The sequence below is a fragment of the Bufo gargarizans genome, chromosome 5, assembly GCF_014858855.1.
Source record: "Bufo gargarizans isolate SCDJY-AF-19 chromosome 5, ASM1485885v1, whole genome shotgun sequence".
In the NCBI taxonomy this organism is placed as follows: Eukaryota; Metazoa; Chordata; class Amphibia; order Anura; family Bufonidae; genus Bufo; species Bufo gargarizans.
This window is the reverse complement of record NC_058084.1, coordinates 89,155,140-89,182,494: the sequence shown is the minus strand read 5'-3', so window position 1 is coordinate 89,182,494 and position 27,355 is coordinate 89,155,140. Positions and strand designations below refer to the sequence as shown.

Sequence of the window (27,355 nt, the reverse complement as noted above, 5' to 3'; positions counted from 1 at the left end):
CATTGGTCTGTTTAGGAACTGTGGACACATAACGGTAGAGTTGTGTAATCAAACCTATTTGCAGAATTATTTAATTCATTTTTTTATTTTTCAAAAAAGGTTACAAATTTGAACGTACGTTTTATGCAAAAAGATATCTCCCAGGGAGATAGAACCATCTTGCTAGTGCCACCTTCTGGAAGTGGCTCCCTATGAGTCAAAGTCTGACTTTTTAACAAGCCTTGGAACATGACAAGGGAAAATAGCCAAGCCAATATCCATCCGTAGATAGCTGTTTTGGGGTGCTTGCCTCTAATCAGACTTTGACTCATAGGGAGCCACTTCCACAAGCTGGTGCCAGTGAGATGGTTCTCTTTCCATAGAGATACCTCTATTTTTCCCATGGAGCATTGCCAATAAGTTTCCGTACACAGCCCCTGCCTAAGCTACAATCAAGGGATCACACTTATCCAGCCAGACTCTTACTCTGTACTGATGAGGGGAAAGCAAAACAGCGGTCATTTGGATACTTGGCTTGGCTATTTTCCCTTGTCATGCCCCAAGGCTTGTTAAAAAGTTGGACTCATAGGAAACCACTTTTAAAAAGGTGGTTCCAGCGACATGTTTCTCTTTCCCTAGGAGATACCTCTTTGCATATTTTTTCCCACATGCAGCACTGCCAGTAGGGAGAGCCAGCACCCTTGCCATGCGACATACCCTTTAGGCACATAATTATCTATATGTATATATATATATATATATATATATATATATATGAAGAATATTATTTACCTCGGCTATAGTCATCACCCCAGGCAATAGTACCAGACATTGAATTTGTGGTATTGAGAGTTGCACTTTGCTTTGCTATTGTAAACCATTCTTTTGTCTGTGTAAAAGAAGCCTGTAGAAGACACAAACACATTTGTGAAAGTATTGGCAATATTTGCTTTTGGAAGGAGAAAGTAAAGGGAGTCTGTCAGTTATTTTCACTATGCAAAACCGATGACAGCACTAGGAAGAGGCTGGGGAGAACAGGTCAAACATGCCTATTGTGGAGCTTTTATTATCAGGAGTAGTGTGAATATGAACTTATTGTCTGACAGATTCTGCTCCTTCAACGGCCTCCCCCTCTCTCACTCAGAGCAGAGGGAAAAACCTGTGAAGCAGCTCAATGCAGAACACTTCCCAGTGATGCCCACCCTCCTGGGCACTTCCAAGAACAGTGACTGGTTAAATAAAACGTTATATTCACACTACTCCTGGTAATAAAAGCTCCACAAAAGGTATGTGGAAATCAGAAAACAAGCGAATAATCAATACAACTAAAAGCCAAATAGACAGCTTTATATAGATGCACGGATATCAATTTAAAAATATTCAGTAGAAATAGTGAAGTCTCTCATGATACCCATGCCCTTTGTATAACAAAAAAACTACTTGCCATACAAATTGTTATAATATCATTCTAAATCATTACTTGAATATTGATAAGCAAATACAATAATCACAATATTTCAGACTATATACTGTGTGTGTGTGTGTGTGTGTGTGTATATATATATATATATATATATATATATATATACATACAGTATCTAACAAAAGTCAGTCCACCCTTCACATTTTGTAAATATTTTATTATATCTTTTCATGGGACATCACTGACGATCTGACACTGTGATACGATGTAAAGTAGTCAGTGTACGGCTTGTATAACAGTGCAAATTTGATGTCCTCTTAAAATAACTCACCACACAGCCATTAATGTCTAAACCGCTGGTAACAAAAGTGAGTACACCCCTAAGTGAAAATGGCCAAATTGTGCCCATTTGGCCATTTTCCCTCCCCGATGTCATGTGACTTGTTAGTGTTACAAGCTCATGGCAAAGAACTCTGAGGATCTGAAAAAATGATTGTTGCTCTATATAAAGACGGCCAAGGCTATAAGAAGATCGACAACCCCCTGAAACTGAGCTGCAGCACCGTGGCCAAGACCATATAGCGGTTTAACAAGACAGGTTCCACTCAGAACAGGCCTCACCATGGCCGACAAAAGTTAAGTGCACATGCTCAGCATCATATCCAGAGGTTGTATGAGTGCTGCCAGCATTGCTGCAGAGGGTAAAGAGGTGGGGGGGGGGGGGTCTGTCTGTCAGTGGTCAGACCATACGTGGCACACTGCATTAAATTGGTCTGCATGGCTGTCATCCCAGAAGGAAGCCTCTTCTAAAGACGATGCACAAGAAAGTCCACAAACATTTTTCAGAAGACAAGCAGACTAAGGACATGGATTACACTGGAACCATGTCCTGTGGTCTGATGAGACCAAGAGAAACTTATTTGGTTGAGATGGTGTCAAGCATGTGTGGCGGCAACCAGGTAAGGAGTACAAAGACAAGTGTGTTTTACTTACAGTCAGGCATGGTGGTGGGAGTGTCATGGTTTGGGCTGCATGAGTGCTGCCGGCTGTGGGGAGCTACAGTTCATTGAGGGAACCATGGATGCCAACCCGTACTGTGACATACTGAAGCAGAGCATGATCCCCTCCCTTCTGAAACTGGGCCGCAGAACAGTATTCCAACATGATAACATAGAAACATAGAATGTGTCGGCAGATAAGAACCATTTGGCCCATCTAGTCTGCCCAATATACTGAATCCTATGAATAGCCCCTGGCCCTATCTTATATGAAGGATGGCCTTATGCCTATCCCATGCATGCTTAAACTCTTCCACTGTATTTGCAGCTACCACTTCTGCAGGAAGGCTATTCCATGCATCCACTACTCTTTCAGTAAAGTAATACTTCCTGATATTACTTTTAAACCTTTGCCCCTCTAATTTAAGACTATGTCCTCTTGTAGCAGTTTTTCTTCTTTTAAATATTCTCTCCTCTTTTACCTTGTTGATTCCCTTTATGTAGTTAAAAGTTTCTATCATATCCGTAATGACCCCAAACACACCTCCAAGATGACCACTGCCTTGCTAAAGAAACTGAGGGTAAAGGTGCTGGAGTGGCCAAGCATGTCTCCAGGCCTAATCCCTATTGAGCATCTGTTTGGCATCCTCAAACGGAAGGTTGAGGAGCGCAAGGTCTAACATCCAGCTCCATGATGTCGAGGAGTGGAAGAGGATTCCAGGGGCAACCTGTGAAGCTCCACTGAACTCCTTGTCCAAATGAGTTAAAGCAGTGCTGGAAAATAATGGTGGCCACAAAAAATATTGACACTTTAGGCACAATGTGGCCATTTTCATTTAGGGGTGTACTAACTTTTGTTGCCAGCGGTTTAGACATTAATGGCTGTGTGTTGAGTTATTTTGAAGGCACGCCACATTTACACTGTTATACAAACTGTACACTGACTACTTTATATTGTATCAAAGTGTCAGATCTTCAGTGTATCTGCATGAAAAGATATTATAAAATATTTTCAAAAATGTGAGGGGTGTACTCATATTTGTGAGATATTGTATATTTATATATATATATATATATATATATATATATATATATATATACACACACACACACAAAGAATTATGGTACAGATCAGACACAAACTCTCACTGAGAAAAAGTGGCCTACACGAGTGGAAATGCTCCAAACCCAGACACTGTAGCGCATCTATAACCGGGGGAGCAATTCCTCCACATGCGGTCCGCAGATAACGGCAATCCCCAGCAAAAAATGCGTACGATGGAGGATGCCGGGGCGGACCGCATGCACCACAAGGACATCTTACACAAAATGATACATTGTGCAGATGAAAAAATATATACAGTGGCGGAAATAATTATTTGACCCCTCACTGATTTTGTAAGTTTGTCCAATGACAAAGAAATGAAAAGTCTCAGAACAGTATCATTTCAATGGTAGGTTTATTGTAACAGTGGCAGATAGCACATCAAAAGGAAAATCGAAAAAATAACTTTAAATAAAAGATAGCAACTGATTTGCATTTCATTGAGTGAAATAAGTATTTGAACCCCTACCAACCATTAAGAGTTCTGGCTCCCACAGAGTGGTTAGACACTTCTACTCAATTAGTCACCCTCATTAAGGACACCTGTCTTAACTAGTCACCTGTATAAAAGACACCTGTCCACAGAATCAATCAATCAAGCAGACTCCAAACTCTCCAACATGGGAAAGACCAAAGAGCTGTCCAAGGATGTCAGAGACAAAATTGTAGACCTGCACAAGGCTGGAATGGGCTACAAAACCATTAGCAAGAAGCTGGGAGAGAAGGTGACAACTGTTGGTGCGATTGTTCGAAAATGGAAGGAGCACAAAATGACCATCAATCGACCTCGCTCTGGGGCTCCACGCAAGATCTCACCTCGTGGGGTGTCAATGGTTCTGAGAAAGGTGAAAAAGCATCCTAGAACTACACGGGAGGAGTTAGTTAATGACCTCAAATTAGCAGGGACCACAGTCACCAAGAAAACCATTGGAAACACATTACACCGCAATGGATTAAAATCCTGCAGGGCTCGCAAGGTCCCCCTGCTCAGGAAGGCACATGTGCAGGCCCGTCTGAAGTTTGCCAATGAACACCTGAATGATTCAGAGAGTGACTGGGAGAAGGTGCTGTGGTCTGATGAGACCAAAATAGAGCTCTTTGGCATTAACTCAACTCGCTGTGTTTGGAGGAAGAAAAATGCTGCCTATGACCCCCAAAACACCGTCCCCACCGTCAAGCATGGGGGTGGAAACATTTTGCTTTGGGGGTGTTTTTCTGCTAAGGGCACAGGACAACTTATTCGCATAAACGGGAAAATGGACGGAGCCATGTATCGTGAAATCCTGAGCGACAACCTCCTTCCCTCTGCCAGGAAACTGAAAATGGGTCGTGGATGGGTGTTCCAGCACGACAATGACCCAAAACATACAGCAAAGGCAACAAAGGAGTGGCTCAAGAAGAAGCACATTAAGGTCATGGAGTGGCCTAGTCAGTCTCCGGACCTTAATCCAATCGAAAACCTATGGAGGGAGCTCAAGCTCAGAGTTGCACAGAGACAGCCTCGAAACCTTAGGGATTTAGAGATGATCTGCAAAGAGGAGTGGACCAACATTCCTCCTAAAATGTGCGCAAACTTGGTCATCAATTACAAGAAACGTTTGACCTCTGTGCTTGCAAACAAGGGTTTTTCCACCAAGTATTAAGTCTTTTTTTGTTAGAGGGTTCAAATACTTATTTCACTCAATGAAATGCAAATCAGTTGCTATCTTTTATTTAAAGTTATTTTTTCGATTTTCCTTTTGATGTGCTATCTGCCACTGTTACAATAAACCTACCATTGAAATGATACTGTTCTGAGACTTTTCATTTCTTTGTCATTGGACAAACTTACAAAATCAGTGAGGGGTCAAATAATTATTTCCGCCACTGTACATACACAAATCACTGCAAAAAAAGCACCAAAATGATACGCAACTGACAATACTAGCTAATTCCTCAGGCCAATGTTAAAAGCTGAGAACTTTGCCAATATCCTCCAGTCAGGAACATATCGGAGCCCCTCATGCACCACGTCACGGTGTCTCAACACACATGGGGTCCTACCACTAAACTGCCCGTGGAGTGTGAAAAGGGTCTGAACAGTGCTAGAAACCAACTCACAGGCAAAGTCTCACATGCCTCCATAGTGGTATCACCAATGCACTGTGAGGTAGGATAAAGCTGTGAGCCGCCCCCACAACAGACCCTGTGACACAGAAGCTACCAGGTGCAAAAGAACGTTACCAACAAAATGAAGTGGACAAAAACTCACAAAAAAAAAGTGGCCTAAACAGGTGGGGATTGCCGTTATCTGCGTACCGCAGGTGGAGGAATTGCTCCCCTGGTTATAGACACGCTGCGGCTACAGTGTCTGGGTTTGGAGCATTTCCACCCGTTTAGGCCCTTTTTTCAGTGAGTTTTTTCTTGATGTGTATGGAATGTGCCACTTCATTTTGCTGGTAACGTTCTTTTGCACCTGGTAGCTTCTGTGTCACATGGTCTGTTGTGGGGGCAGCTCACAGCTTTATTCTACCTCACAGTCGGCTTGAGAAATTAGCTAGTATTGTCAGTTGCGTATCATTTTGGTGCATTTTTGCAGTGATTTGTGTTACCGATCAAACACAGAAGCAGAATATACATTTACGTTCATTGACTAATTATCTGATTTTAGATGATCTCTTTCTGTATCTTCTTTATCCATCCCAGACCACCATGACATCTTCTACCACACACTGTGATTCCTCAATATAATTCCACCACACACTGTGCCCCTAAACATAACAGCATCACACACTGTTTCCTATATATTTATCTCCTATCCTGGGTTTTCCACTGATCCCTGCACCTGGTTTTATTTGTTTAGATTATTCCTGCATCTTTTGCCTCCCTCGTCTTTAATTCTAAGTTCACACATTCAGTATCTGGTCTGGAATTTCACTTGCAGAATCTGCCCAGCAGAGTGTTAGTGAACCCATTCACTCGTGCTGCAGACAGCAACTTCTGCAGCAGAAATTTGCTCAGAAAAGCCACTGTAATCATACTTCAGGTTAATATGGTTCTAAATATGAAAAAGAGCTACATGTTCAAGCAGAGAAACCTACGAAGTGTCAGCAGTGGCCCCCTCCACCTGGGCACCTTGTTACGTTGTAGCCATCTCAGAATGCCAACCAGCCCAGGCTGGCATTCTAGACACAGAGTGAGGGAGGAAAGTTATGCACAGTTGCATTTAATAAAAGCTGATACATTTAACAAGGAAGGGGGGGCGGAGTGGAAGAGGTTGAGAGCCTTAAATGCAAATGTTAAAAATTATTGCAAGGAAAATCTCCCCCCCAAAAAAGGGATTATGTGAAGCAGACAAATTCTTAATTATTTATTGAGTTTGTCAATCTTAAATACTGTAATAATTACAGACATGTTATGGCGTAAACCACAAGATATGGCATAAAAGGGTTGTACAAGGTGTATTATTCTACTAAATTCCCCTGACCCTCGTAAAATAATTTAAAAAAAACGTACCTTTCCTTTCTGTGGTGTTCTTTATACATATGCAACCAATCACTGGCCTCAGTGGAATATGGTACGAGGCCTGTGAGGCCAGTGATTGGCTGCAGCAGATTATGGAACATCACTGCTGCAGCCAAATAGTACGTCACTGGCTGCATCCCAAGGAAGATGTCTGTGACAGTGCTGGGTCGGAACAAGCGCAGGAAGGGTTTTAAAATATTTTTACCAGGCTCCCCGCACTTTAGTAGAAAAAAAACCTCAGACAACTCCTTTAATAACTCATAGGTGATGATTCGCCATCTAGGACTCTCACGTCTTGGGAAAATCAGGGATGCCTGTCCTCCATTTTGAAATTCCAAACTAAGTAATGAATGAGTGGAAAGTTAGGAAAGGAAAAATAAGTGGAGAAGATAAAAAATGTTGGAGAAAACTCGACGGGAGGACAAGTCTTCTGTGAGTTCATATTAGAGTGCGGTAAAGAAGAGAGAACATCAGAGACCAAAACCATGGATTTATCTTTCAGGGGTGTCTGTAAAATATCTGGTTAGGGTTTAAGGGTGACACACTGCAGATAATTCACTGAAGTCTTATCCTTCTGCATACAATAATTTAAAGGTTTTTACCTGACCAAGTGTAACAAAGAACCTCTTCATAATTTCTTCATTCTCAGTCTCGGGGGATGGGGAAGCAGCTACTACTTTTTTGAGCATCCAGGGCTGATAATGGGGATCAATCTCCAAACTCACTCCGGTGTTATTCACTTTCACCTGAGACAACAACTTAGCAAGTCTGTAATTACAGAAGAGTGTTCACGTGAGCATCATTATTATAGGAATGCACAAAATGGTATTCTCAAGAAATACATACTGTCAAAAGGCAGAGGCACGGAACGGATTTCTGCAAGAAATCTGCTGCATTCACAAAGTTTCAGTTCAGAATTCACTCTAGAATTTAGGAGTTTGATATAAAAAGCTCAAAAATTTGCAACATGCATTGTGTGAATTTTTAAAATAACTTTTATGGTTCATTTTATATGCCGCCAACATATTCCACAGCGCTATAGAGAGAATGTCATCACTCACATCACTTCATGTATCTCATTGGACTATCAATCTAAGGGCTCAGGCACACGAACGTATTTTCTTTCCATGTCTGTTCCGTTTTTTTTTGCGGACCATATGTGGAACCATTCATTTCAATGTGTCCGCAAAAAATGGAAGCTACTCTGTGTGCATTCCATATGTCTGTATGCCCGTTCCGCAAAAAAATAAAATATGTCCTATTATTATCCGCATTACAGACAAGGATAGGACTGTTCTATTAGGGCCAGCTGTTCCCTGGAAATGCACACGGACGTCGTCCGTATTTTCAGCGGATCCCTGCGGTTGCGGCGGTGCCATCGGGTCCCCATGCCGCTGTAGGGGGGTGTAATGACCGGCAACACGCACAGGGAGGAAAAAGGGAAAGTCCTGCCCAAGGGAGAGGGAAAGGTGGTGACCCCTAACTCTCCTTGCGGCTGGCACCTGACTGCCCTGACGTCCCTAGACGGGTTCCTCACCCGTGCGGCGATCACGTGCCTAAACCCTGGCTTTCCCTGAAATGAACCCTAGATAATGAACGGGCCGGTGGGATCGCTAGTCCTCACCACTGACACTAAGAGGGAAACACCAGGGAGAGGACAGACAAACACAGACAAACACAAACACCCAGGTGGACGACAACAACTGTCCACAAAGGTCCAACAGGGATCCGGAGGGTAGCGTTCTGGATCAACTACCAGAGAACGCAGCAACACAGCTCCAGTGGGTCAGAATAGATGTCCAGGCAGGAAGCTCTATATCTGGCAACCAGAGAAGTGTGAGAGGGGAATATAAGGAGGATTGGGAGTGCTGGACAAGGAACAGCTGAGAGAAGGAGCTACGGATCCCTGAGTGAGCCAAAAGGGTACGCAAAGCAAACCCAGAAAGCTACAATAAGGAAACATCCCTATCTTACATAGAGCGTGCAGCCAACCGCTGCGACCTCCTGACCCCGGGTACAACGGAGTCAGGCGTGGCTCTTGACACCCTCGTGACAGTACCCCCCTCTCTACGAGGGGCCTCTGGACACTCAGGACCAGGTCTCTCAGGATGAGAGGCATGAAAAATCCGAACTAGTCTGTCGGCGTTTACCTCAGACGCAGGAACCCACATTCTTTCCTCGGGACCGTAACCTCTCCAGTGCACCAGATATTGGAGAGAGCGGCGGACCCGACGAGAATTAATAATTTTGGATATCTGAAATTCTAAATTACCATCCACGACAACAGGAGGGGGTGGCAGCGGTGACGGTTCTAGAGGTGGAACATATTTTTTGAGTAACGACTTATGAAAGACATTATGGATTTTAAAAGTCTGAGGCAACTCCAGGCGAAAAGCCACGGGGTTGATGATGGCTACAATCTTGTACGGACCAATAAACCTAGGACCCAGTTTCCAAGAGGGAACCTTCAATTTGATATTCCTAGTAGATAACCACACATAGTCATTCACTCCTAGGTCCGGACCTGGCGACCGTCTCTTATCAGCCATGCATTTGTATTTACCTCCCATATTTTTCAAGTTAGCTTGCACCTTCTGCCATACCGATGAAAGAGATGACGAAAACCGTTCCTCTTCGGGAACCCCAGAAGACCCCCCCTCTTTGAAAGTACAAAATTGGGGATGAAAACCATATGCACCAAGAAATGGTGACTTGCCAGTGGATTCCTGACGGCGATTATTTATGGCAAACTCAGCTAAGGGTAAATATGACGACCACAACTCTTGGTTTTCAGACACAAAACATCTTAGATATGTCTCCAGGTTTTGGTTGGTACGCTCAGTCTGTCCATTCGACTGAGGATGGAAAGCTGAGGAAAAGGACAAGTGAACCCCCAAACGGGAACAAAAAGCTTTCCAAAATTTAGAAATAAAGTGGGTTCACGATCTCACTGACGAATACCTGAGCAAGAGTTTTAGCATTAGGTAGTGCGGGTAACGCAATGAAGTGTGCCATTTTGCTAAACCTGTCCACTACTACCAAAATAACTGTTTTACCTGCAGACAAAGGTAAGTCAGTGATAAAATCCATAGACAGATGTGTCCATGGTCTATTGGGAATGACGAGTGGTAATAGAGACCCTGCAGGACGTGTATGTGAAACTTTTGCGCGCGCACAGGTAAAACAAGAAGACACAAAATCCAATACATCCTGACGCAACCTTGGCCACCAAAAACGACGAGACAATAGCTCCAAGGTTGCTTTACCACCCGGGTGCCCAGCAAGTGCCGAATTATGATGTTCCTTTAATAATTTGAGACTTGGTTCAACGGTACAAACAATTTCTCTGAGGGGCAAGAGACCGGGGCATCCCCCTGGGCCTCTAACACCTTCCCCTCCAAAGCAGAGTGTACCGCAGAGACAACCACTCCTCTTTGAAGAATGGGCACCGGATCACTCACATTACCCCCTCCAAGGAAACAACGAGATAGTGCATCAGCCTTGGTATTTTTTGCCCCAGGACGATAGGTAATCACAAAGTTAAACCTGGTAAAAAATAGCAACCACCTAGCCTGTCTAGGGGTGAGACACTTAGCTGATTCGAGGTACAGCAGATTTTTGTGGTCCGTAAACACAGTGACGGGGTGGACTGCACCCTCTAAGAAGTGACGCCACTCCTCAAACGCAAGTTTAATAGCTAACAGTTCCCTATTGCCAATATCGTAGTTCTGTTCTGCTGCAGATGGTTTTTTAGAAAAGAAAGCACAAGGACGCCATTTGCCAGGAGACGGACCCTGAGACAGTACAGCCCCCACTCCCACCTCTGATGCATCGACTTCAACAATAAAAGGCTGAGAGACATCAGGTTGGATTAGTACAGGTGCTGAGGTAAACCTCTCTTTTAGAGAGGAAAAAGCAACTTTAGCGGCGTCAGACCATTTAGAAAAATCAGTCCCCTTCCTAGTCATGTCAGTAAGGGGTTTTACGATCACCGAATAATTTTTAATGAATTTCCTATAGAAATTCGCGAAGCCCAAGAACCGTTGTAATGCTTTGAGGTTCTCAGGAAGATCCCAATCTAAAATTGCCTGGACCTTCCTAGGATCCATACGGAAACCTGACGCAGATAAATAATAACCTAGGAATTGTATCTCCTGAACGGCAAAAACAAATTTTTCAATTTTAGCATATAATTCATTCGTCCGTAGGACCTGTAGTACTTGTCTGACATGCTCCTCATGTGTTCTCTGATCAGACGAATAAATTAAAATATCATCTAGGTATATTACCACAAACCTGCCGATTAGATGACTAAAAATGTCATTAACGAAGTGTTGGAAGACGGCAGGAGCATTGGTCAGGCCGAAAGGCATAACTAGATTTTCATAATGCCCCTCAGGGGTGTTAAAAGCTGTTTTCCACTCATCCCCCTCTTTAATACGAATCAGATTGTAGGCCCCCCTAAGATCGAGTTTGGAGAACCACCTAGCACCCGCAATCTGGTTAAACAGGTCAGGAATGAGAGGAAGAGGGTATGGGTCTCGGATGGTTATCCGATTTAATTCACGAAAATCTAGGCAAGGACGCAGGCCCCCATCTTTCTTTTTAACGAAGAAAAACCCTGCAGCCACGGGTGAAGAAGAGGGTCTGATGTGTCCCTTAGCCAAACTCTCGGAGATATAATCCTTTATGGCTTGTCTCTCTGGACCTGAAAGATTATATAACCTGGTCTTGGGTAATTTTGCGCCAGGAATAAGGTTAACCGGGCAATCATAAGGACGATGAGGTGGTAACTTCTGACAACCCTTTTCAGAAAAAACGTCCTCAAAGTCCGAAACAAAAGTAGGTAGGGTAGCTATGGAGGCGACTAAGCAATTGCTATTTAAGCAATTTTCTCTGCACGGCTCACTCCACTCCGATATCTCCCTGGCCTGCCAATCCACCACTGGATTGTGCGCTACCAACCAGGGAAGGCCCAGCACTACCGGAGTGGGAAGCCCCTCCAGAACATAACATGAGAGCATCTCGTTATGGTGGTCCCCTACCCAAAGGTGTAAGTTATGGACAATGTGAGTGAGGTTTCTCTGAGACAGAGGAGCAGAATCAATAGCAAATATGGGAATAGGTCTCTGTAGTGTACAGAGAGACAAACCCATAGTGCAGGCAAAATGGGCATCTATCAAATTTACCCCTGCTCCACTGTCTAGAAAGAAAGAAATAGTCTCTGTCTTATCACCAAAAACAATAACCGCTGGCAACACAAATTGTGATGTACGTATGGAGGAAACGTATACCCCCCGGCTGACATCCTCCGCACAGCCTGGGGTTAGTAGTTTTCCGAAGTTTTTTTGTTTCTGAGGAAAGAAGGACAGACATTAATGAAATGACCCCTCTCCCCACAAAAAAAACAAACCCCACGCCTACGGCGAACCTCAGGAGGACGGACCTGATGAGTAGTTCCTCCTAGCTGCATTGGCTCGTCTAAGTCCGTACAGACTAACTGCTGCTTGGGAGGGGTTACCAATGGCTCCGGTTTTTTCAACCTGTCCCTAAGACGTCTATCTATACGGATAGAAAGGGACATAACCGCATCAAGGGAAAAGGGGGTCTCATATAACGCAAGCGCATCCTTAACCCTTTCGGATAACCCAGAGCAGAACTGACTCCTGAGAGCCGGGTCGTTCCATTGGGTATCCGTAGCCCATCTACGGAAGTCAGAGCAATACTCCTCTACCGGCCGCTCTCCTTGTAGGAGTCTCCGTAATTTTGATTCAGCCAGTGCGACTCGGTCAGGGTCGTCATATATGAGACCCAAGGCCCCGAAAAACTCATCCACTGACCGAAACGCCTGAGAATCAGTAGGTAAAGAGAACGCCCAGGACTGCGGGTCCCCCTGCAACAGGGAAATAACAACCCCCACCCGCTGTTCTTCATTACCGGAGGAGTAAGGGCGCAGTTTAAAGTATAATTTACAGGCCTCACGGAAAATCAGAAACTTGTCCCTTCCCCCAGAAAATCTGTCAGGGAGAGGGACCTTGGGTTCCGCAACAACCTGGTTACCAGTAGCAACCGCTGGACTTGCGGTCTGTTGTAATTGCTGCTGTTGCTGGAGGACCGACGCCTTCAATCCTGCCACCTCCAAAGACAGGCCATGAGATTGTTCAGACAGAGCAGCAATTTGATCCATACTGGATTCTAAGTAGGCAAAAATAAGGGCCAGATATAATGTAATGACCGGCAACACGCACAGGGAGGAAAAAGGGAAAGTCCTGCCCAAGGGAGAGGGAAAGGTGGTGACCCCTAACTCTCCTTGCGGCTGGCACCTGACTGCCCTGACGTCCCTAGACGGGTTCCTCACCCGTGCGGCGATCACGTGCCTAAACCCTGGCTTTCCCTGAAATGAACCCTAGATAATGAACGGGCCGGTGGGATCGCTAGTCCTCACCACTGACACTAAGAGGGAAACACCAGGGAGAGGACAGACAAACACAGACAAACACAAACACCCAGGTGGACGACAACAACTGTCCACAAAGCTCCAACAGGGATCCGGAGGGAAACGTTCTGGATCAACTACCAGAGAACGCAGCAACACAGCTCCAGTGGGTCAGAATAGATGTCCAGGCAGGAAGCTCTATATCTGGCAACCAGAGAAGTGTGAGAGGGGAATATAAGGAGGATTGGGAGTGCTGGACAAGGAACAGCTGAGAGAAGGAGCTACGGATCCCTGAGTGAGCCAAAAGGGTTCGCAAAGCAAACCCAGAAAGCTACAATAAGGAAACATCCCTATCTTACATAGAGCGTGCAGCCAACCGCTGCGACCTCCTGACCCCGGGTACAACGGAGTCAGGCGTGGCTCTTGACACCCTCGTGACAGGGGGATCCGATGGCATGGAAGGCAGCGCGATGTCTAAGGAAGGCATCGCGCTGCCTTCTGGTGATGAGCCTGTGAGATCCAGCCCCCTGGATCTCACAGGCCGGAAGCTGTATGAGTAATACACACAGTATTACTCATACAGCCAATGCATTCCAATACAGAAGTATTGGAATGCATTGTAAAGGAATATACCCCCCAAAGTTCAAGTCCCAAAGTGAGACAAAAAATAAAGTGAAAATAAAAGTTGAAAAAATAAAGTTTCCCCCCCAAAAAATTTAAGTTTCAAGTAAAAATAAACAAAAATGTCATTTTCCCCAAATAAAGTAAAAAAAATTGGTAAAAAATAGGGGGAAAAAATAAGTATACTAGGCACGAAGTATTTTAGGTATCCGTATAAACCGCGTCCGTATAGACCGGCTCTATAAACATATCACATAACCCCTCAGATGAACACCGTAAAAAATAAAAACTGTGCTAAATAAACCATTTTTTGTCACCTTACATCACAAAAAGTGTAATAGCAAGCGATCAAAAGTCACACGCACCCCAAAATAGTGCCAATAAAACCGTCATCTAATCGCGCAAAAATCATACCCTACCCAAGGTAATCTCCAAAAAACTGAAAAAATTATGGCTCTCAGACTATCGAAACACTAAAACATGATTTTTTTTGCTTCAAAAATGAAATTATTGTGTAAAACAAACATAAAAAAAAAAGTATACATATTAGGTATCGCCGCATCCGTGACAACCTGGTCTCTAAAAATATCACATGATCTAACCTGTCAGATGAATGTTGCAAATAACAGAAAATAAAAACGGTGCCAAAACAGCTATTTCTTGTTATCTTGCCTCACAAAAAGTGTAATATAGAGCAACCAAAAATCATATGTACCCTAAACTAGTACCAACAATACTGCCACCCTATCCCGTAGTTTCTAAAATGGGGCCACTTTTTTGGAGTTTCTACTCTAGGGGTGCATCAGGGGGGCTTCAAATGGGACATGGTGTCAAAAGAACCAGTCCAGCAAAATCTGCCTTCCAAAAACCGTATGGCATTCCTTTCCTTCTGTGCCCTGCCATGTGCCCGTACAGTGGTTTACGACCACATATGGGGTGTTTTTTTTTGTAAACAAATACATAAATATTGAGTTTGGTTTGGCTGTTAACCCTTGCTTTGTAACTGGAAAAAAATTATTAAAATGGAAAATCTGCCAAAAAAGTGAAATTTTGAAATTGTATCTCTATTTTCTATTAATTCTTGTGGAACACCTAAAGGGTTAACGACGTTTGTAAAATCTGTTTTTAATACCTTGAGGGGTGTAGTTTCTTAGATGGGGTCACTTTTATGGAGTTTCTACTCTAGGTGTGCATCAGGGGGGCTTCAAATAGGACATGGTTTAAAAAAAAACAGTCCAGCAAAAGCTGCCAGTAGACTGGACAGCATTCCGGCACTATGTTTTTGATGTGTGAGAGGAAACTAATGAAGCCATGCAAACATAAGGGAACAAACTCCACACAGATGTTGTCTTTAGTTTAAACGCTTTGTCTGCGACTTTTTCCCGCTCACGCCAGGTCTAAAAAAATAATAATAATTTAGGTGTAGAAAATGGTCTAAATGTAAGACAGCTAGGAAGCTGTCTTACATTTAGAAGCAGCGGTGGATCCATCGAAGTTATGTAGAGGCCGGTGCTTCTACATAACTGCGGCGGATCCATCACCAGTGAAAGGCTTTATTAAGACCGGTGTCTAAAACACTGGACTTAATAAATGTGCCCCATAGTGTTATGAGGCAACATTTCTAACCACTGAGCAATCCTTACAGCCTCTTCTAATTGTGCAATATTTTATTGTAGAAGATTATTCAGTGGCGATAGCCTGTAATATAGCATATCACTTGACTACACAGTGCTGAACAGAAGAGATTAAGCTTTCAGTAAAGTTTAAAACTTCAGATTTTTTTTATAAGTTTCCATCTAAGGCTACTTTCACACTGACGTTTTCCATTTGTGAGATCCATTCAGGGCTCTCACAAGCAGTGGCGTCGCCAAGGGGGGGCCAGAGGGGGCCACGGCCCCTCCTACATCACGCTGTGCCCCCCCATGTGCCCCCCCAGCTCGGAGGGGTGGGGAGCAGCGGCCGCAGGGCACAGGGAGATGAGTGCTTCCATTGCGCTCATCTCCATAGTCATCTGTATCGCCGTCCTCAGGACAGTGATACAGATGCCTGTGCTAGTGCAACAGTGCAGGCGAGGGAGAGGTGTGTCCCTTCCCCTTCCTCTGATAGGCTGCAGGCCTAGTGCCTGCAGCCTATCAGAGGCCGGCACAGGCAGTGCGATTATGTCATCTCGCCGCCTGAGCCATACAGCGCGGGACACAGGCCGGCATCGCTTCGCTGACATGGAGGTAAGTATAAGTGTTTTTTTTTTTATATGTACAATAGTTTTACAGGCACATTAGAAGGGCTCTTACTGGCACATGGGGGGGCTCTTGTTACTGGCACATGGAGGGGCTCTTGTTACTGGCACATGATGGGGGGGCTATTATTACTGGCACATTGGGGGGCTATTATTACTGGCACGTGATGGGGGCTCTTATTACTGGCACGTGATGGGGGGCTCTTGTTACTGGCACATGGGGGGGCTGTTGTTACCGGCACATGGGCGGGCTCTTGTTACTGGCACATAGGGGGGCTGTTATTACTGGCACAAGATGGGGGGCCCTTATTACTGGCACATTGGGGGGGCTCTTATTACTGGCACGTGATGGGGGCTCTTGTTACTGGCACATGGGGGGTTTGTTACTGGCACATGGGGGGCTCTTGTTACTGGCACACGGGGGGCTCTTGTTACTGGCACATGGGGGGGCTCTTGTTACTGGCACATGGGGGGCTCTTGTTACTGGCACATGGGGAGGCTCTTGTTACTGGCACATGATGGGGGGCTCTTGTTACTAGCACATGATGGGGGGCTCTTATTACTGGCACATTGGGGGGCTCTTATTACTGGCATGTGATGGGGGACTGGGCTCTTATTACTGGCACATTGGGGGGCTCTTATTACTGGCACATGATGGGGGGCTCTTATTACTGGCACATGATGGGGGCTCTTATTACTGCCACGTGATGGGGGCTCTTTTTACTGGTACATTGGGGGGGCTCTTGTTACTGGCACATGGGGGGGGCTCTTGTTACTGGCACATGGGGGGGCTCTTGTTACTGGCACATAGGGGGGCTCTTGTTACTGGCACATGGGAGGGCTCCTGTTACTAGCAAATGGCGACGCTCTTGTTACTGGCACATGGGAGGGCTCTTGTTACTGGCACATGATGGAGGGCTTTTATTACTGGCACATTGGGGGGGCTCCTATTACTGGCATGTGATGGGGGACTGGGCTCTTATAACTGGTACATTGGGGGGCTCTTATTACTGGCACATGATGGGGGCTCTTATTACTGGCACGTGATGGGGGGCTCTTGTTACTGGCACATTGGGGGGCTCTTGTTACTGGCACATGATGGGGGCTCTTGTTACTGGCACATGATGGGGGGCTCTTGTTACTGGCACATGATGGGGGGGCTCTTGTTACTGGCACATGGGGGGCTGTTATTACTGGCACATGATGGGGGGCTCTTATTACTGGCACATTGGGGGGCTCTTATTACTGGCACGTGATGGGGGCTCTTATTACTGGCAAGTGATGGGGGCTCTTATTACTGGCACGTGATGGGATCTCTTGTTACTAGCACATGGGGAGTTTGTTATTGGCACATGGGGCTCTTGTTACTGGCACATGGGGGGCTCTTGTTACTGGCACATGGGGGGGCTCTTGTTACTGGCACATGGGGGGGCTCTTGTTACTGGCACATGGGGGGCTCTTGTTACTGGCACATGGGGAGGCTCTTGTTACTGGCACATAGGGTAGCTCTTGTTACTAGCACATGATGGGGGGCTCTTATTACTGGCACATTGGTGGGGCTCTTATTACTGGAATGTGATGGGGGACTGGGCTCCTATTACTGGCACATTGGGGGGCTCTTATTACTGGCATGTGATGGGGGCTCTTGTTACTGGCACATTAGGGGGGCTCTTGTTACTGGCACATGATGGGGGCTCTTATTACTGGCATGTGATGGGGGGCTCTTGTTACTGGCACATTGGGGGGCTCTTGTTACTGGCACATGATGGGGGCTCTTGTTACTGTCACATGATGGGGGGGCTCTTGTTACTGGCACATTATTGGGGCACTTATTACTGGCTCATTATTGGGGGCACTTATTACTGGCACATTATTGGGGGCACTTATTACTGGCTCATTATTGGGGGCACTTATTACTGGCACATTATTGGGGACACTTATTACTGGCACATTATTGGTGGGCAGTATAGGGGCATCTACTGAGGCCACAAAGAAGGGATATTTTATATGGGAGGCTCTGTACAGTAGCATTTTATATACACATTATGGTGGGAACTATGGGGAAGGGGGGAGAGGAGTACTATGGGGTCATCTACTAAGAAGGGGTATTTTATACTTGCAAATTATGGGGGACACTGAGGGCATCTACTGGGGCACTATATATGGGGCATTTTATACTGGTACATTTTAGGGGGCACTAGGAGGAAGGGGGAGAGAGGAGCACTATGGGGGCATTTACTGTCGGCACTATATAGGGGTATTTTATACTGGCACATTATGGGGGCACTATGGGGACATTAACTCACCTGGGGGCATTACAAGGAGGTATTTTTTGCACTGTCACATTATAAGGAGAATTATTTATACTGGGGGGGCATTATAGTGGGCTTTATTACTCCCCCATGGTATGTCCCCCTAGTAGCAGCACCAGCCTCTCCCTGCTCTGCGACCCCACTGTCCCTTCTGCAAATCCTTATTATGAAATCTTTCTCATTTGGATAAAACACAACATCAGCTCCGCCGAGCCCCCCAGCCAAAGTGTTGAAGTGGTGTCCGAGATCCCCAAGGTCCAAGCCAAGTAAATGTAAGTTTTCATATGAAATATGTTTAAGGTATACACATATAGCATCCACTGTGCCACCCAATATACAGTATACCTCTACACTGTGTAGTCTGTTCTATAAGCACCATTGTTTTGTGGCGGTAGACAGAAAATAATCTGGAAGTGCCCCTCCCGAGACCAGGCTCTGGATCCACCACTGGTCTGGACCGCTCACAGGAGTGTACATTTCTTCTAAACTGTAATCCGTATCCTGTGACCTGCCGAAATCAGCGCTCGCTCGGTAACAACTAACAGGCAGTACCTGTAGGCTGTAGCCTGGCCCAGTTACCGAAGCTAGCTGAGTGGTGTAAGGTTAAGGTACTAGTAGAGATGAGCGGCCGCTGAATCCTGATTTAAAGTTAAAGGGAGTCTGTCAGCAGATTTACCCCTTTTTAACAGTTGCCATTATGCTGTAGCCGCAAAACAGACGATTAACACAGTACCTTTATACGCTTTGGTGGACTTTTAAATCTGCCAAAAACGAACTTTGATGAGGGCTCGCAAGTGCCCAGGGCGGAGTCCACCGTGTTGGAGCCCAGGCAGCTCTGCCTCTTCGGCTCTTATCCCCGCCCAGCCTCCTCCTCTGCTCGCCTATCTGTTGTCTCTCCCCCTCAGCGAGATCCCGCGCCGACACGATGACTTCCTTGGTCGGGGCATGCGCATAAGCTACTGCGATGCCGTGTCAGCAATGGGCATTGCAGTGCGCATGCCCCGGCCAAGGAAGTTATCGCATCGGCGCGGGATCTCGCTGAGGGGGAGAGACAACAGATAGGCGAGCAGAGGAGGAGGCTGGGCGGGGATAAGAGCCGAAGAGGCAGAGCTGCCTGGGCTCCAACACGGTGGACTCCGCCCTGGGCACTTGCGAGCCCTCATCAAAGTTCGTTTTTGGCAGATTTAAAAGTCCACCAAAGCGTATAAAGGTACTGTGTTAATCGTCTGTTTTGCGGCTACAGCATAATGGCAACTGTTAAAAAGGGGTAAATCTGCTGACAGACTCCCTTTAAAGTTTCTGCAGGATATGGATTACAGTTTAAAAATGTCAAATGTACACTCCTGTGAGAGGCGGGGAGGGAGATCTGTGGATGACACTGTTATAGGGAGGGGGATCTGTGGATGACACTGTTATAGGGAGGGGGATCTGTGGATGACACTGCTATGGGGGGGATCTGTGGATGACACTGTCATGGGGTGGATCTGTGGATGACACATATAGCATAAGATTCTATATACGGTATGTGTTATCCACAGATCCCCCTCCATAACAGTGTCATCCACAGATCCCCCTCCCTATAACAGTGTCATCCACAGATCCCTCTCCCTATAACAGTGTCATCCACAGGCAACTAGGACATGTTGAAATCTGAGTGATTGTTTTTTTTGTTTTTTTAAACCACAGACAGCAGGACTTTTCTTTTCTGTTGCGGTTTTAGGTATTGGGTAAAGTATCGCAGCATTTCTAAGTATACTTGTGTAAATGTATAGTTGTTATAGCTGCCCCCCCAACTTTTGTCCTGGCCCCCAGTGTGCCCCCCCAAAATTTGAAAGCTAGAGACGCCACTGCTCACAAGCGGTCCAAAACGGATCAGTTTTGCCCTAATGCATTCTGAATGGAAAAGGATCCGCTCAGAATGCATCAGTTTGCCTCCGATCAGTCTCCATTCCGCTCTGGAGGCGGACACCAAAACGCTGGTAGCGTTTTAGTGTCCATCTGACGAAACTGAGCCAAACGGATCCGTCCTGACACACAATGTAAGTCAATGGGGACGGATCCGTTTTCTATGACACAATCTGGCACAAAAGAAAACGGATCCGTCCTCTATTGATTTTCAATGGTGTTCAAGACGGATCCATCTTGGCTGTGTTAAAGATAATACAAACGGATCCGTCCGGAACGGATGCAGACGGTCATATTATCTGAACGGATCCGTCCATGACGGATCCGCACAAAACGTGAGCATGAAAGTAGCCTAACACAATGCACATAGCTTTCCATTACCCAAGATACTTTTAAACCTGTCTCTGCGCCTATTTTATTACTCTCTCTTCTCTCTTCTGCACTTATGTTTTGTAGCTGTCAGACAATAGGATGTTTTTGGTAACCCCGGATACATTTGGTATCTAACCATGGAGAATGTTAGAAAGTTTAACAGCTTCTAGATACTGCAATAAAAAACAGCAGATGCACCGTGGTGGGGAACCGCTTGTTATGCAGCTTTGTGACACAGTATTTAAAGGACGTGTCCATACTTTCTTCCATAGAGGAGTGTAATACATAGTCTACTGAAAGCTCAAAGAAAATTAAATTTACATCAAGAATGCGGGCTCAGAACATCACCGCAGCTGGCACAGTTACCCTAAACATTGGGCATACTATAAAACACCAGTCATAGTACTGCCTAAATCATATAACAAAAACTACAAAAGAGGCACAAAGGGCACCACATGAATAGGCTTCATGCATACCGCCATATTTTATCTACGTGCTATCCACATTTTTTCGGACTATTACACTGACCCATTCATATCTATGGGGCCATGCACAAATCGGATCCATGTGATCATTCTGCAAGCGGTAGACCATGTCCTATTGTGGATGAGAATGGTCACTTCCATTGATGGGAGTGAGAAAACACGGCAGGTATCTGTATTTTGTGGATCTGTTGTTTGCGGACTGAAATACGGACATTGCCAAAGCCGTACAAAAATATCAATCTTTACAATAATGTCAATGAATAAAAGCAATCAGAAACACAAGAGGGGAAGGACAATTCACATGAAGGATACAGTCACCAAGAATGGGAAGAAATATATGAAAAGCAATGGTCCACATTTACGTTATGTGACCGCACTTAGGTTCTGTCAAAAATTGCGCCAAATTTGTGGTGCAGTTTTGTGCATCTAGATTCAGAGAAATTATGCTTAGGCTGATGGGGAAGTGGCTTAGTGGAAAGGGGGTGTGGTGTCACTTGAAAGGGGCGTGGTCTAATATGCAACATTTAGGGGGAGATTTATCAAAACTGGTGTAAGGGTACCCTCACACATGGCGGAAAATTCCGCCAGAAAATCCACAGGGATGGGCTGAAAATAGTCCATCCCTGCGTAGTGTTCCTCTGCTGAATTTACTTTCCGCAGAGTATATAATGTTGTGTTGCAGATTTCCTGTATGAAAATCTTTCCATTCAGTTCAATCGGAAATAGATTCTGCCGTGGAAAACGCTGCAGAAAAATCCGCAACTTTGTAAAAATCTGCACTTGTGGATTTTCTGGCGGAATTGTCCACCACGTGTGAGGGCACCCTAAAGGGGAACTGCTTTAGTTGCCTATAGCAACCAATGAGATTCCAACTTTCATTTTTTAAAGTAGTTCTGCAAAATGAAAGGTGGAATATGATTGGTTGCTATGGGCAACACAGTTAATTTTTCTTTTCACCACTTTTGAGAAATCTCTCCCGTGGAACAGGCATACAGATGCGGAAAGCACACGGATGATCTTTGCAGGTCACCAAGTACAGCACCGTATATTACGGTATATAGCGGTTGTGCTTGGTATCGCTCTCGGCCCCATTCACTTGAATGGGACTGAGCTGCTCCTAGGCCATGCGATCGATTAACGTGTTGTCACTGGCCTACAGAAAGCAGAGAAAAGGCCGCGGTGCTCATAGGAGGGTGCTGATCTGCAGGGTTCCCGGGTGTCAGACCTCCACCGATCAGATATTTGCACCATAATTTGTGACTTCTTGAGGTTCTCACCACTTTTCCTAACTTGTGCCAGAAGCTGGCGTAACTTATAGCTCATGTTTATGCCAGCCTCTAGCTAATTTAAATAAAAAAATTTGGCACACGGGGCACCAGAATGCCTCTTAATAAATTAGGCGCATCGCTTTTTGAGAGCATCCACATGGGCCATAGACACAATTAACTGCAGGTTACCTCAGTGACTTCTATGGGGGATTTTCTAGGCATGCTCTGTGACTGGTGGATCCTGTGTTATCTATATATCACTATCTGTCATTGTAGTCCTGCCTGTGATGACAATAAGATGACTACTGAAAAGTTACCTGTCCAGAACAGGAAGCACTGACGTATTTTAGGCCTAGTGGCCAGTGCGACAACTACATGGTTTAGGCAATTTTTGTTTAAATATAGATAGTGTGACACAGTGAGATGTTTTGTCTGGGAAAACAGGTATTTTCCTCCTGGGATCTGAGGCTTGTGCTGGGCTGGAGAACTGAGACCCGTGTGTCAGGGGAACAGGCCGCCTAAAGTCTGTATTTGGACTTTCTGAGGCAGAACTGCCACCAAGGTGACTTTTGTTATATTAATTTGCCATTGGGTGTGAAGTAACACCAACACTGCAAAAGTGACGTTTTGTTTTTGGCACCATGTGTGAATAAACACTGAAGTTTGAATTACAAACCTGTATTTTGCCTCTGTACTGCGCCCGCTTATCCTAACTACCAGAGCGAATCCCCACAATTGGTGGAGGATGCGGGCAAGCGCAGAAAGGCAGACGTAAGCGCCAAAATATTGTTGTTGTTTTTGTTTTTCCACCGGGCACGGTTGTATGTCTTGCATTAAACCCGCTAAATTTGACAAAATGGAGGCGGTAATGAAGGCCCCCTTGAAGGCTAACAAACAGCAGCAAGAAATAAATCTGCAACAGTGGGAGGCTAGCAGGCAGCAGCAAGACACAAACCAGCTGCTGCTACAACACTTGATGGCTTTGCAGACGACAGGAGCAAAACCGAGCGTCCACGATGCCCGGAAAGCGGTCCGTGCGGCGATCCCCAAGATGACACCCGCAGATGATGTTGCAACCTACTTGGCGATGTACGAGAAGGTGGCCACAAGGGAGAAGCTACCCCGAGACCAGTGGGCTGAGGTCATCGCTCTGTTCCTGGCATCCGATTCCCAATTTCTATTTCGACTTGCCGGATGATCAAGCGGCCGACTACCAGAAAGTCAAGAGTGAGATTCTGGCAAGACTGGGGGTGAATGTGTTGGTCCGGGCCCAGCGGGTGCATCAGTGGGGGTTCAACCCGGCTGAGCCTGCAAGACCCCAGTATTATAACTTACTTGACCTCTTGCAAAAATGGCTACAGCCTGATGTGCTGAGTTCCACTGCTATGCTGGATCTTCTGTTAGCCAATATGTTCTGGAGGGCTTTGCCATACCCTCTCCAGCACTGGATCGGTCAGGTGTCTCCTGGCAATGCCCTTTAGATGGTGGACCTGGTTGAACGCTATGAAGCTACCAGGAATCTAAAGGAGGGTTCTGTCAGGAGGGGGGGTCGGCAAACCCCGGAAATCTCCACCCCAGGCCCGGAGATTTAAGCCGATAAAACCCGCCCAGGATGTACCCATGACGGACCTGGCTCCTATAGTCTGCTAGCTTACTCAGGAGCCTGGTCATGTAAGGGCTGACTGTCCCCATCGGGTTGAGCCCATGGACACTAACTATGGCTACCGTCAGTCGCTATATGCCAGGAGGCTGTGTGCAACAGGTACCCCAGAGTCTCTAGATCACTTGTGCCAGGTAGAAGTGGGAGACACTCTGGCGGAGGCTCTGCTGGACTAAGGGAGTCTGGTGAACCTAGTAAGGGCTACCCTGGTGCGGTCCACTGAGTATGCTGGCCGGAAAGTCGGGGTGATGTGCATCCATGGAGACTTAAAAGACTAGCCCAACGCGCTGGTGTCTCTAACCACGGTGGCCGGTAGATGGACCCACGAGGTGGCTGTCGCCACAAATCTACATTATAAACTCTATAAATTGCTGCACATAAAACAGCTACGGACGTCCGTTTACCATCCGCAAACGGACGGTCTGGTAGAAAGGTTTAACGAAACATTAAAAAATATGTTGAAAAGGGTGGTGGCTAAAGATGGGAAGGACTGGGACCTTCTTCTGCCCTATCTCATGTTCGCAGTGCAAGAGGCACCCCAGGCCTCTACTGGGTTCTCGCCCTTCTAACTGCTATATGACAGACATCCTCGCGGTCTCTTGGATGTAGCCATAGAGGCATGAGAACAACTCACTCCGTATAAAAGTGTTATTGAGTACATTACCCAGATGCAAGAACGGATAGAGACAGTGTTGCCTCTTGTTAGGGAGCATATGGAGGCAGCTCAGCGAGCCCAGAGTCGGGTCTAATCGGCATGCTCAGGTGTGGATCTTTAACCCGGGTGATCGGATTTTGGTTCTGGTACCGACCGTGGACAGTAAGTTCCTGGCTAGGTGGCAGGGGCACTACGAGGTACTCGAGAAAGTTGGAGATGTGAACTACAAGGTACACCAGCCATGGTGGCGAAAGCCAGAACAGATCAACTATGTTAATTTGCTTAAGCCATGCAAGGATAGGGAGACCTCTATGGAAGAGAGCCAGTGTGCGGGTTTTCTAGGGGAAGAAGTTCCAGCCCCTTTGTCTGATGCAGGGTAAGCGGTTGCCTCCGTAAAAGTTGCTGACAGCCTCTCCTCTAAACAGGCTCAGGAGGCCAGTGTCACGGACGGTGTACAGAAAACAAGACAAAGCAACATGCATATATGACTCACTGGATCCAAAGCTAAGGAACCAAAAGGGAGACCCCTGCACAAGACCTGAGACTTTCCCTGGCTGCTCAGCCTATGCAAAGATCCCAGAGGTGGATGGTTGCATATCCACGTACCTCGACTGTATAACCCCTGAACACCCTACAATAGTGAGGGGACACGACCACCGGCTCCCTACACCAGACACGGAGGTAGTCAGGGTCACCTGGGATCCAGCAAACAGAAAATAACAGATAAATGTTCAGCACTTAACTTTGTAGCAGACTGCAAAACAGGACCAGCATGCACACACACTCCAGGAAGTAGTATAAGCCGCCCAGTGATGCATTATGGGGTGGAATTTAAAGGGATGCAATCAGTCCAACTACATGACAGCTGAGAGAGGCTAACGAGATGAGGAACTGAACATCACAACAAAGAAACTCAAGGAGGAGGTTCTGAAAGGCTTCTGTCAGAGCTTCTCAGCTGTCTGGTTGTGACAGCCAGGGAGTTCGTTAGTCGGAACACGGATGTGTTCTCTGACCTCCCCGGACGCACTTCCACAATCCAGCATGACATTGTGACGGAACGTTAGGCCAAAGTCTGGTTAAAACCATACCGGGTACTCGAGGCTCGGCGACAAGCCATCTTGGAGGAAGTTCAGTTAATGCTGCAACTAGATGTCATTGAGGAGTCTAAAAGTGAGTGGGCCAGTTCTATAGTCTTAATACCCAAGCCAGGGTGCCGGTTATGGTTTTGTAACGATTTTCGTAAACTGAACGATATTTCCAAATTCAATGTGTCTCCCATGCTCCAGGTGGGTGAGCTTATCGAGAGTTTAGGACAAGCCCAGTATTTTTCTGTTTTGGACCTTACGAAAGGGTACTGGCAGGTGCCCTTAACAGAGGCTGCCAAAGAGAAAACTGCCTTCATCACACCTGAGGGGCTGTATCAGTACAAGGTGCTACCCTTTGGTTTGCATAGTGCTCCCACCACTTTTCAACAGCTTATGGACATTGTGCTGCGTCCACATTGCTGGTACGCTTCGGCTTACCTGGACGATATTGTCATCCACAGTACCGACTGGGAAAGTCACCTAACCAAAGTGCAGGCTGTAGTGGACTCCCTTCCGAGGGCGGGACTAACCGCTAACCCCAAAAAATGTGTGATAGGGTTAGAGGAGATTAAGTACCTGGGTTATGTCATTGGGTGCGGAGTCATCAAACCCCAAGTGAACAAAATAGAGGCAATACGAAATTGACTCCGATCTGTCACCACTAGGAATGTAAAGTCTTTCCTGGGAATGGTGGGCTATTAGATGAGGTTTGTCCCCCACTTTGCTACGGTGGCCGCACCATTGACAGGGCTCTTGAAGGGACACAAGTCAATGATGGTTCGCTGGGATGATCGGGGCGGAAGAGGCTTTCTCTGCTTTGAAGTCGGCCCTGTGCATGTCCCCAGTTTTGGTGACACCCGACTTCAAAAGGGAGTTTATAGTATAGACCAATGCCTCCGAAGTAGGCCTCGATGCTGTACTGTCTCAGGAAGTCAACGGGGAGGAGCATCCCGTTGTCTTCCTTAGCCGTAAGCTCACTCCAGCCGAGACCCGGAATAGTATAGTGGAGAGAGAGTGGCTGGCTATCAAGTGGGCACTCAAGTCTCTCCGCTATTATTTATTTGGGGAGAAAATTCCGCCTGGTGACCGACCACTCCCCTCTCAAGTGGATGAGCCAGGCCAAGGACAGAAATGCCTGGGTCACCCGATGGTTTTCTCCCTACAAAACGTTGTTTTCGGTGGAACACAGGGCAGGCCGGTTACAGGGAAACGCGGATGTCCTGTCCCGGGTACACTGTCTGGCGTGTGTTCACCCCCTCAGGCTTGAACAAAGGGGGGGTATGTGACACAGTGAGAGGTTTGGTCTGGGAA

The 27,355-nt window shown here is 46.1% G+C and overlaps 1 protein-coding gene across 1 annotated transcript in view; it reads right to left on the bottom strand.

The window, feature by feature from the left end:
• Window positions 1-27,355, bottom strand: part of RGS22 (regulator of G protein signaling 22) — a 141,141-nt gene that overhangs the window by 96,025 nt on the left and 17,761 nt on the right. The window contains exons 6-7 of the mRNA XM_044294827.1: window positions 7,612-7,777; window positions 772-883 (exon numbers count right to left, since the gene is read on the bottom strand). Coding sequence (XP_044150762.1) covers window positions 772-883; window positions 7,612-7,777 — 278 coding nt within the window. The remainder of the gene's footprint in view (window positions 1-771; window positions 884-7,611; window positions 7,778-27,355) is intronic.